Consider the following 12,061-nt stretch of genomic DNA (forward strand, 5'->3'; position numbering starts at 1 on the left):
CCCCCCAGTGCATTATTTTTATCATTATCCTTTATGTATAATATGCTGCAAGGGATCCGCAGCTCCCAATTGCAGAGTACTTAAACTATAAGCCACAGTTTCCTGTCCTGTTTATTCATTAAATACAATAAAGGACAAATGCAGGGTTCACAGCTGCATTAGCAGACAACTGAAATAAGTATGTGTCGCAAAAAAAAGCAGGATTTGGTGCCATCAAATAGAAGGAAAAACACACGAGGAAAGAGGGCTCTGCTCATGAAATCTTACATTCGAAACATTATCAATGATAATTAAAAAAAAAAAAAACACATTTTTTTTTATTAATAGAATGAGAGAGACATTACAGACCTACAAAAAGGTCTGACAATATTATCACACCATGTCGCAAACATACATCAATTAATACCACAGGGGATATAGATATATAATTTTGAAAGAAAAAAAGATTGCAAAGGGAAGAAGAGTAAAATATACAAGAAGGAGAGAGTGAAGGGGGCCAACCCGAACAGACACAACTATGGCAAGACAACATGATGCGCAAACAATTGGAAATGAGAAGGTGGTCTGTGTGTTGGAAAGTCCTAGGGTGGTCAAGTGACTGTAGGAGGAACTCCAAAGTAAGAAGTTCATGGTTCCCAAACCTTCGAGAATGTTTTAGAGGAGCCCCTGAGTATGCTAGTAATAAATTCCATAGAGTGGACATGCCATACTTTAGCTATGATTTCACTTATATTCGGTGCCTCAGTTGATTTCCAAGCAGTGACTATTGGACCTCTAGTCGCCAGGACCATATGGGTAAAGCGTTTGTTTTGATGACGAGTTGCCTCTGGGATACATACTGAGAGAAGAAAAAAAATTAGGAATAAAGGGGACCTAAATATCTAAGATAGAGCCAACCAAATTATTTCCAGAGGAGAGCTAATTTTGAGCATTACCACCAGATATGAAGGAACATTCCATCCGACTCACTACAGCGCCAACAGGCAGGGGAGATTTTAGGGTGCGGTTTGTTCAGTCGGATAGGGACAAAGTAGCATCTGTAAAACAAGTTATAGACAATTTCTTTCATAACAACACAGATGAAACTGGAGGCAACATTAACATAAATATCGGTCCAGTCTTCATTGTCCAAGTTTTCTCGCAAGTCGGTCTCCCAGGCCCTCTCATGAGAATCTCTATCATCTGGGGATGATGGTAGAAATGAGACCTTTAGTAGATGTTTCCTGTATTACTAGACCCTATGAGAGCTCTATGGTTAAGCTGTGAAGTTATTTTAGAATGAACATGGTGAATTTGTAAATATTGAAAAAAAAGGCAGTGAATGACGAATTCTGAATGACATCATATCTACTTCGATAATTCCTCCAGTAGACAAATGCGCCCGGATGAAGTCAATGATATTTTTATTAAAAAATGATTATTTTTATGTTTTAGGATAATTTACAAAACACTAAAATAAATACAAAGGCTCATATGCCCACTCCCCTCCTTCCACACACCACCCCATATGTATCTTCCAGCCTCCTGGATCCTGTGTTACTCCAGATCGAAAGCTTCCAGCAGTCCTCCTTATAGTCTTGCCTTCTGGCTACCCAGTACCTGCCTGCTCCTTAACACTGAAGCAGCTCTCTGCTTTTCCCTTCTGCAGGGAAATGGGATGGCAGTAGCATGTCAAAACTTTAAGAGGAGGCTGCATTGGCCTAACAGACAGCTGTACCACCACACTTGGAGCTGCGGTCTGCAGGGAATATGCAGGCCGGTGGAGCGGGAGCTGCCTAGCTGCTGTTAGAGCCACAGTGGGGCTGCTGTAAATTTTTTATTTTATTTTTTATTTTAAAAAAACCCTGTCCTGTATGCAACAACATTTTTTTGTCATTATTGTTATTCTTTATTTTTCCTATAATTTCTTGTATTGGTAGGGAGGGGGGCCAGATGGACATCTCTGGGATCAGCTCAGCACAGAACACATGTCATGTGTCTCCTGGACGGGTTGGAGGTAGTAAGCAGGGAGCAGCGGCTGTCTGTGGCTAGAGCAATTTTATACTTGGCACAAGGTGAGCACTTGGAAGTCTGCAGGGTATCTGGACTCATGATAGAGTGACTCTAGGTCGTCAGTCATAAGGTTGACAGGGTCAAAATGTTGACATGCATTTATAACAAACTTTTGAGCCGAAACGTGCTGAAAAACGGTATTTCATCCCCTACCATCCACTACTGCGTGGACCGAGCCCGCGACCCATGAGGTACACTTAGACATGTCGACATAGACACGAAAACACATGAAAAACTCATGTTGACCTTTTGGCTGTCGACCTTTTGACCGTTGACTGTAGATCTAATATACCATAACAATCTACAGATTACTGGGAGGATGATCTATAAGTGGCAAGCTGTGTACACACCTAAAGATGTATCTGTCTGGTGGAAACAAAAACATGGTAATGTATAGAAGCCTATGACAATCAATCATTTGCTCCAAAAGCTGAAAAATGGGCAAAAGCGATTCTTCGGATAAAGTTAAATGGATTTGCTGGTTTGTTTTCCAGTGTTTGGGAGCAAATGATTGCTTCTCATATTCCCATACATTACCACATTTTTGTTCCCACTGGACAGATAATCTAGGTACACACCTAAAGATTTGTGTGCTAGGCTTCTTACGTGATCATCAGGGAATTAAAGAGGAATGTGTGTTCTTCACAGAAAATGCTGCAACCATACATTGCTTGTTGGATTAACCATACTTCACTAATCCTTAATGTCTTCATTTACTTTGTTTGGTCACACCAGAAAAGATTTTTATTAAGATGCTTACAGCTACATTACATTGTTTAATTTACAGTTAAACAAAGCAAGTTTGACATATTCTAACCAAACACATGTTTTATACCAGATATAAGAAATTCCTTCTGAATACTCCTTCCTCTACACCAGTGGTTCTCAACCTCGGTCCTTAAGTACCCCCAACAGTTCACATTTTGCAGGTCTCCACACAGAATCACAGGTGAAATAATTAGCTCCACCTGTGATCTTTTAAAATGTGTCAGTGAATTAGGAGTGCACCTGCCAGGTGACCTGGAATATGTGCACTGTTGGGGGTCCTTGGGGACCAAGGTTGAGAACCACTGGTCTACACCAACTGTTCTAGACCTCAACTTTCAGGTATCACTAACGGGAAATGTTTTGGAGATTTTTGCCAGTGGGAGCAGGTGGCATAATTACTGACTCAGCAAAATAGATCAACTCAACTGCGCATGATTAATGACCAACACATCAGGAGCTGCTAGTGATAAATGAGAACTGGAGTTGAGAACCACTATATATTAATCTTACTAAGTTATGTTAGGTGACTGAGCATCCGTTAAATACTAGTGTGAGCTGACAGATCGATTGCGGTAGCAAAATCTACATATCGAGATTTGTAGACCTGGTGTGACTTCCATTTCCCAATACCCACGCACAATAAATTAGTGACTGCATTCCAATGACACCCAACAGCTTCCTAGAGAGAAAGGAAAAGGTTGAAGCACCTGCACAAGACAATAATAAAAGTACTGGTGATAATAAACCAACATTTCCTTTTTAGATGTTTGAGAAATATTATATAAAATGGGTGTCTTAATTAACTTATTTATGTGTAAGACACGAGGAAACATTTCCTCCATCACTGGCTAGAGTCTATAATAATAATAATAATAATAATAATAATAATAATAATAATAATAATAATAATACAGGTTGAGTATCCCTTATCCAAATATCCGTTATACAAATTATTCTGAAAACCATACATTCCAGAAAGTGAAAAAAATATGTTCTTGCTAAAAGCATTACTGGGGAAATCTGTAACTGGCAATACTGGGGAAATGATATGTAACTGGCACAAAATATGTGCAAGAAAATAATTGCTTGGCATTCACATTCAGTGCCTGAGATAGTACACAAACCTTGTTTCATGCACAAATAAAATCTATTTGTGTGCATATCATGTGTTTGATGTGTTTATACAACATAAATGCAAGATACCTCATTGAAATATAAATATATTTTGTAATACGGCATAACCCTTTACCAAAAACTTTTTGGGTCGCAAGCATTTTGGATAATGGATACTCAACCTGTATAACGGTTCTAATAATACACTTAAAAATCAAAGAGTGCTCCCACACAGAGGTTCTACATCTTGGTCCCCTTGAGGTCTTTTTCAGGTGACATTTTGTGTTTTGTGTAGTTTCCCAGAGACCTCAGCTGGAAATCCAATGCTTGCTTCTTAGGGGGGTATTCAATTCCTGCTGAAAAAACAGCACTAATTTGGGCCCCTCAGTATTCAATTGCGGTTGTTTTTTAGTACATTTTCATCCATGTCTTTCACTTTTTTTTGGCAAATCAGTATGGGTGAAGATGGACAATTGAATTCTGAGGGGCCGAATTAGAACAAAAGTGGTCAAACACATGGATCGGTGGCAAATCCACGTGGTTTTTGGTGTGCCGAATTTTTCAACCATGAGCATTGAATAGGGCAAATTAAATTCACCCTAAAAATGACAGAAAATTGCAGATTCTTTGACTAGTCGAAAAATCTGGCAATAATTGAATACCCCCCTCAGTGTCTATGCAATAAAAATAGATTGTGATATCCGTTGGATAGGTCCTAATTGTTATACAGTGTATTTGGCTTGTCATTTTTTGTTGTTGTTGTTGTTGTTCTATCAAATATTTTGTCTTTTTCATAATTCCAGAGTGAGTAGTCCTGTTTGTTAGTCATTGTATTTATGTTGAGAAATTGGTCTGTTTCCGGCTAGGTGTGTTTGGAGAGTGTGAGAGTGAGTTGGATGTCCTTCACTGGTCCCGTTATAACTGCTTCCTCCTGTACCAGATGGGAACGTTTGCTGTCTTCCTGGAGCTGCTGAACATGGAGATTGCGTGAGTTTAGTTGAGCCCTTTTATGAAAAATGTTTGTATGTAGTGTGTGTATCTGTGCAATAAAGAGGAATTCTCAATATGTTCCCTGTTGATACACTTGCTTCCCATGGCAGGCATGTAAGTTTTATCCATCATGTAACTAAAGATTGAAAAGGAATTGCATAACCTAGCAGCTCCTCTCCTAATAGACATTAGCAATTTCTTGCAGCTTGCATTGCTACAGAGTAGTGCCGTACTCCCTGTCCCACTGCCTGCACTACTAGTGTGTTGCTCTAAAACCTTCCACTTATAAAAAAAAAAAAAATTGGAATCTACTTGCCCACCAATGAAGGCAATCTATCCTAAGCTGGCAATAACTGTTGTAGAAAATCCTTGAAGAAATGGATTCCCTATGCTTTCCCAATATGAGATAAGAAGCGCTATCACCTGTGTTGATCCACTAATATTGAGAATCTATATCTGTTGAGAGAACCTGCTTTTGAACAGACAGCGTTTATTTTCACATTGATAAGTAAGGCCCCCCTGTGCTCTTATGTTCCTCACTATGGCCCTTATTCTGGTCTGTACGCTCCCCTGTGCGTTTGCAAGGGGGAGGGATGTTGAGCATCTGCTCCTGCGCATTTATGCGCAGATACAGATGATTGGTGCGCGTAGGCACGGCAAATTGCTAGTTCCCCGCCCCGTTCGCACCTAGCAGTGGAGGCGTTAGGGGGCGCCGAGGGGTTGTGCCTATGGGAATGCCCAGCATTTCACGGGTGCCTGGGGCAGGCCGCTGACGTCAGCGGATGTCAGCAGCTCGCCCGCGTCCTGCACAGGGCTTTCCCAAATGTAAGACACGAGAGAGGTGTCTTAATCTGCGAGTGGTGTAGAAATCATTCAATTGGGGGAACATGGCGAGCAAAAGGAGGGGGGGGGGGGGGCGGCAATTCCGGCAGGCGGCGTTTCAGCCATACACAATGCTGCAAAATTCTCACCTTTGCATGTGGACCAGAATAAGGTCCTATATATCGTTCTTTTTATAATTCTTCCTTTTGTTGCTTTCTTTCTGTAAAGTTGTTTCTCTTGCTCTCTTTCTGTACATATGTCTTGCTCTCCCTGAGTACAGGAACAGCCAGGCGTGTAGCAGTGCTCTGAGGAAACCCGCTCTATCATTAGCTGACAGCACTGAACTCAGGTAATGTGCATTGTTTTTGGTCTAGTGACTTGGTGAATATTTAAGGTTGGGTAATACTTGGGTACATGTGCACAATGTTTTTTTATTTAGCAACAACATTAAGTTCTATACCCAATGTTTATTTTGTGTAGGGTGATTCTAAGTGTTATGTACCTGCTGGTAGAAAACATGAGGCAGGAGTCACCAGGAGATGACGCAGAAAGGAATACTCAGAGAGAGACATTTCGCGCAGAACTTGGTGAGTATTTGGCCGCTCTTTGGGATTATGGAAACATCCCTTGTCCCTTACGGCATCTGCTAACATACTAATTAAATGTTAAATTGACTAGCTTAAACTTCTATAATAATGTCCAGAAACCATGCTGATATAGGTTCTTGATATTTCTAGTTGTATAAAATGTTGGATTCCGTGTCCTCACAATAAGACACTTGTACAGATAAACAGCCTAAAATTCCTCAACTGACAATTTATTGTAAGGACACATTAGCGTTACAGTAATATGTGTTTAATCTCAGCTTTTCCATCCAATGGCGAGGAGCCATTTTCTCATCTCCTTTTCACAATGGTGACGAAGTTCTGCAGTGGTCACTCTCCTCATTTCCCGATGAAAAAGGTCTTACTGCTTCTCTGGAAAGTGCTGCTGGTAGGCTAACAATGACCTAAGTCTGACATACACATAGTTATAAACTGAACACTTTCATGATCTTTATTCTATTCCTCCATGTGCCAGTTTACGCTAGGGGGATTTTCAGAGCTGCAGAGGATGAAGGAGAAGAAAAGAGCAGAGCTGGGTCTTCCTCCTCTAACGGAAGATAGCATACAAGTAACAAAGAAAATGAGAGCCACGGCGCCACCATCTTATGGCATGGAACAGGGGGAGCAGCAGAAGCGAGGACGACGTAGCCGCAGGGTATATCTGGGCATGGGGTGGCTTTGCTTCAGTTTTGTATATTGTTGTTATTTTGGGATATTATTTTCAGAACATGAGCATCACCTGTAATTTAAACTGTAAAAATATAACTTAAAAAAATAATAATTTATCTATGATGTATTATAATTGGTTAGGAAAAAGCCTTAAATACCTGGGATTTTATATAAAATTATATTGTAACTTTATGGCAAATAAGGCAAAATTGGAACTTTGTGCATGGGTAATTGGTGTCCTGTTGAACTTTATAAATAAATCCGGTACTTGTGTATTGTCATGGCGCTATGCTACGTTTTCAGCGTAGGCTCGCTACGTTGTCAGCGTAGCCCAATGGTTGCCTAGTGTAGTCAGCGTAGTGACTCCGCGGCAGCCCTGCGTAGTCAGCGTAGTGTCCCCATCAGGCAGCTAGTCACCCTACTGTCCCCAGGAGCTGCAGCTCTGTCACTGGCAAGCCTAGTGAGCTCCTCTCTCACAGCGCCAGTAACCGCCAGATCCCCTGCGCTGGCGGACGCTGGCTGAGAGGGGATCATATGGGCACCGGCTGAGAGGTGCTCCATCTATCTCCTGCACAAAGGGGGGGTGCGGTGTGCAAATGCATCTTATGCACAATAAAGAACTCATTTGCAAGTGCTCCATTTTACATACTGGCAAATACCTCCATTTCAATACCCCACTATCCACGCCAGCCCGAAGCGTGGCGAGCATACGCGGTACGCGTCCTCCCGACCTTTTCATACCCCCACTATCCATGTCGGCGTGGAGTCGATTTTATAAAGTGCCCGAAATCAACTCCACGCCGACATGGATAGTGGGGGTATGAAAAGGTCGGGAGGATGTGGGGCTCGCCACGCTTCCGGCTGGCATGGATAGTGGGGGGGTTTCAGGAACACATTCACACCGGTGAGGTCATGCAGGTTAAAATGGTCAATGGTTCCCACACAATGTAATAAGCTAACTGACTACGCTAACTACATAAGCTCCGGCTAGCCGCGAACGGGCGGGAACATGACGCTGATACTAACAGGGACACTGCCTACGCTGACCGCAGGAACACTATGCTGATTCTGACAGGGACGCTACGCTAACAACGTAACAGGCGCCGTGATAATACACAAGTACCCTAAATCCTCAGTGGTTTAGCTTTTATTTTTGTGTCCTATACATATTTTTTCACTTTTTCTTCCTGGCAACATACTAATCTAATGTCCTCCCTCTCACAAATAAAGATATTCAAGGGCAGATGTGCTAAGCCTTGGAAACTGATAAACTACCAATACTCCTAACTGCCATGTTACACGTTGTGTTTGAAAGCAGCAGCTGATTGGTTGTTTTTTTCTTTCTCTTGCTACTTGATCACTCTCCAAGTCTTAGTGCATATACCCATTAGCAAGTAATACACCCCCCCCCCTTTTTTTTTTAGCATTTATGAAATAAATAGAAATTAAAAGTTAGTGTACAGCCTAGAATAAGAAAATCTGGTGTTTTTGTTTTCTCTGAATTATTTATTTACATAATGCGCCTACAGCGATAGGAAACTGTTTCACAGACTTTGTGATGAGCCCTGGCCATACATACATACATACATACATACATACATACATACATACATACATACATACATACATACATACAATGGCATGGCCTTATACATATTACATTGCAAAATAAGAGTTTGAAATAGCTCTTGAATTACTTTGGCTGCATCATTTAATTTCAGGACAGCCTGGATCTTTACAATGAGAAAGACCCTTTCAAGAGTGAAGAAAGCACTGGGACAGAAGAAGAAGAAAATGAGGACTCTGACAACATGGCCGATGCAGAGTCAGAGGTGCAAGAACGAGAGCTCGTGTCTCAACCTATGGCTGGCCTGAGAATCCACGCAGAGAGAGTGAGCTTCCCAAAAGGCCTTCCCTGGGCACCTAAAGTGAGGTAAGATAACTATTGCATAATTTTTACATAAAAACATAGCATTTGGTGACCAATAAGAACAACTTGGCCCATCTAGTCTGCCCCTTTTTCAAACATGTTACCTCAAACCATATTTGATCCTTATTTTTTTTTGTAAGGATATCAATATGCTTATCCCAAGCATGATTAAATTGGACTACTGTATTTGCCTCTACCACCTCTGATGGGGGGGATATTCCACTTTTCTCCTTCCTGCTTCATGGCAGCCTTACTTCACAGAAAGTAAGGCAGAATTACTTCGAAAATATCAGCCACACGGGGGGCGGTAATCACGGAAGTCTCCGAGTAGGGCGGGAGCCTGTGAGCCCTCTGATGCGTGGAGCCAGGTGAATGCTGGGAGAGTCGGGTCGCGCTAACGTGGCGCTCTAGCATGCACGAAGGAGACTGAGTGACTCCCTGACTGGACCGAGAGGAAGGCGATACGCACACGCTAGCTGCCGATGGGAGCGTGGAACAGGACGCTGCAGCACAGTACCGCACAGCCCTGATACTCGTGGCCGGAGTGCTCTGTGAGCCTATACAGCTGGGAGATCCGAGACAACCAGGCGGCTATTAAGAGGAGACAGTGCCGGGACGTGCCTACCCGTGGAGGGGGGAAACCAGGAGTGCGGTGCAGCGTGGAGAGGCGGCCTCCCACGGGACGGACGGAGGTGCCAGGAGAGTGGATGGAAAACCCCTGACACACCAGGAGCCTGACCGGGCGCTAAAACAGCTGACCCAGAGGATATAGGCTGGGAGCAGCAGGAGCAGGCTGTATATCCCCTGCACTGCCACAAGCCATTGCCGAGAGAGATTTCCAGAGAGGGGTGCACGACAGAACTGAGTGAGTACTCGTCTTATAAGTACAGTGCACTAAGATTTAGAGGCTTGTGGTGGTGAATGGAAAGGCGGCCAGGGACAGAGCCAAAGCAGGAGGGAAACGGCCGACCCCGGAGAGTATAATTCAGACTGGTTGTGTATATAAACACTGAGCGGAGTTGTAAAACAAGTGAGGCAAGGTCTGCTTAATACGCTGCACCCATATAGTAAACATGAGGAAGGCCGGACAGGCAGCTGCAGCAGCAGCAGCTGCTGCCAAACTGGAAAAATTTGCAAGGGATAGTACAAATCAGCAGAAGGCCCAGAGTAAAGGGAAACGGGACTCAGTGTCACCAAATGAATCTGCCCTGCTGAATTCTACAATGTCTGACACGGTACCAGAGGCCACCTTTCAGAAACTGCTAGAGGCCATTAATGGGAGTGAAGAGAGACTAAGTGGCAAGTTTGAGCAAATGCAATCCGAAATTACCCTGCTAAGGCAATCGGTACAAAGCATACAGACCCGGGTTAATGAGACAGAAGCTAGAATATCCCAGCTAGAGGATATCCAGAGCCCTATGGTAGAGCAAATTAAAAAATTAACAGGGACGGTGGAACAGGTCCAGAGTCAAATTGCTGATATGGAAGGGCGCCTTAGACGCAATAACATTAGACTAATTGGGGTTCCCGAAAAAACGGAGGGGGAGAGTGCCGAAAACTGGCTGGAATCCTGGCTGGCAACTCAGTATGGCAGAGACTCACTCTCAGCACAGTTCTGCATAGAGAGAGCCCACAGGGTCCCAATGAAAGCCCCGCCACCAGGTGCCCAACCTAGAACCCTGATAGCAAAAGTTCTCAATTATCGGGATCGAGATACTATAATTCGGAAATCAAGAAATCTCGACTTAAAAATCAACGGGAACAATGTAATGATTTTCCCGGACTTCGCCAAAGAGGTTCAAAAGGAAAGAGTGAAATATGCAAACATCAAGAGACAATTAAGGGACTTAAATATTCAATATTCAATGATGTTCCCAGCTAAGCTGAGGGTAGTCATTGAAGGTAAAACCAGATTTTTTAACAACCCAGAGGAAGCATCGGACTGGTTAACAAGTTATAAACCAAAAGCAGGAAGATAAGGAATGATTATACGATGGACTGTGCATTTACCCATGAAACAGGAATGTTGTCACTAAGCGTGAACCCATTTTTTTTTTTTTTTTTCTCTCCCATAAAATAATATAGAGCAAGTGATTAACATCAGAGGGCCCACTCGAGAGTGTGATTACTAAATGTTTTATTGCCCCAAGTGTTTGAGATATGTGGGTGTGTATGTTGGGGGGGGGGGGGGGGGGACACTAGGTATACTGTGGTAGGGATGGTATACAGGGAGGGGGGTGGTGGGAGTAAGGGGAGAGATTTGTCGCCAATAGGAGTTAGGTTAATGTGGGTAGAAAACAAGGTAAAACTTGGTAAAAACTGTAACACAAGGTAAAACATGGTAAAAATTGTATATTGGAATGTTCGAGGTCTGAATGACCGTATAAAGAGAGCAACCGTGATGAACCAAATTAAGAAATATGGGGCGCAGATTATATGTTTGGGGGAAACACATCTGATTGGGGAAAAAACTATGGCCCTGAAAAGGGCGTGGGTTGGGAGCATGTACCACTCATGTTTCTCCAGCATGGCAAGGGGCGTGTCGATAATGATCCATAAAAATGTACCCTTTGTGTGCGAGAGAAAGGAAATTGACCCAATGGGAAGATACGTGTTCCTACAGGGGAAGCTATACAGAAATCGGGTATGCATCATGGCAGTGTACATCCCCCCACCGTTCCACTACGAGGTACTGAAAAAGGCAGTGGAATTTGTGGCTAGGTCAGGAGGGGCGGCGGCCTTATGCTTGGGGGATATGAACAATGTACTTGATCCCAGCCTAGATAGATGGAGGAAGAATGATACAGGCACCAGTGGGGGAAATAAGGGCCTGCACAAGTTTTTGGAAGATGTGGGGTGGAAGGATTGGTGGAGGGAGAAGCACCCCGAAACATTAACATACTCCTGCTACTCTAAATCATATGAAACCTTTTCACGTATAGACATGGCCCTAATGGATGAAACTATGTTCCCCCATATACAACAGGTGGAGTACATGACACATGGGATCTCCGACCATGCGCCCATCTTGGTTCAGATTAGTGAACAAGTAGATAGGGGTAGGCGGATGTGGAAATGCCACCCTTCCTGGCTGAACCAGATGGGTGATGGG

At 43.1% G+C, this 12,061-nt stretch overlaps 1 protein-coding gene across 2 annotated transcripts in view; it reads left to right on the forward strand.

Moving 5' to 3' along the window:
* STRIP2 (striatin interacting protein 2) overlaps positions 1 to 12,061 on the forward strand; it is an 86,911-nt gene that overhangs the window by 21,611 nt on the left and 53,239 nt on the right. Inside the window, exons 4-10 of one of the 2 annotated variants that reach the window (XM_083183292.1) lie at positions 1,920 to 2,054; positions 4,800 to 4,920; positions 6,026 to 6,094; positions 6,226 to 6,332; positions 6,611 to 6,738; positions 6,826 to 7,005; positions 8,741 to 8,952. In XM_083183292.1, coding sequence (XP_083039418.1) covers positions 1,920 to 2,054; positions 4,800 to 4,920; positions 6,026 to 6,094; positions 6,226 to 6,332; positions 6,611 to 6,738; positions 6,826 to 7,005; positions 8,741 to 8,952 — 952 coding nt within the window. Of the gene's footprint in view, positions 1 to 1,919; positions 2,055 to 4,799; positions 4,921 to 6,025; positions 6,095 to 6,225; positions 6,333 to 6,610; positions 6,739 to 6,825; positions 7,006 to 8,740; positions 8,953 to 12,061 lie in introns of those variants that run through there. The other variant, XM_083183293.1, reaches the window with a different exon arrangement.

Source organism: Crinia signifera, chromosome 4 (assembly GCF_055691185.1).
Source record: "Crinia signifera chromosome 4, ASM5569118v1, whole genome shotgun sequence".
NCBI lineage: Eukaryota > Metazoa > Chordata > Amphibia > Anura > Myobatrachidae > Crinia > Crinia signifera.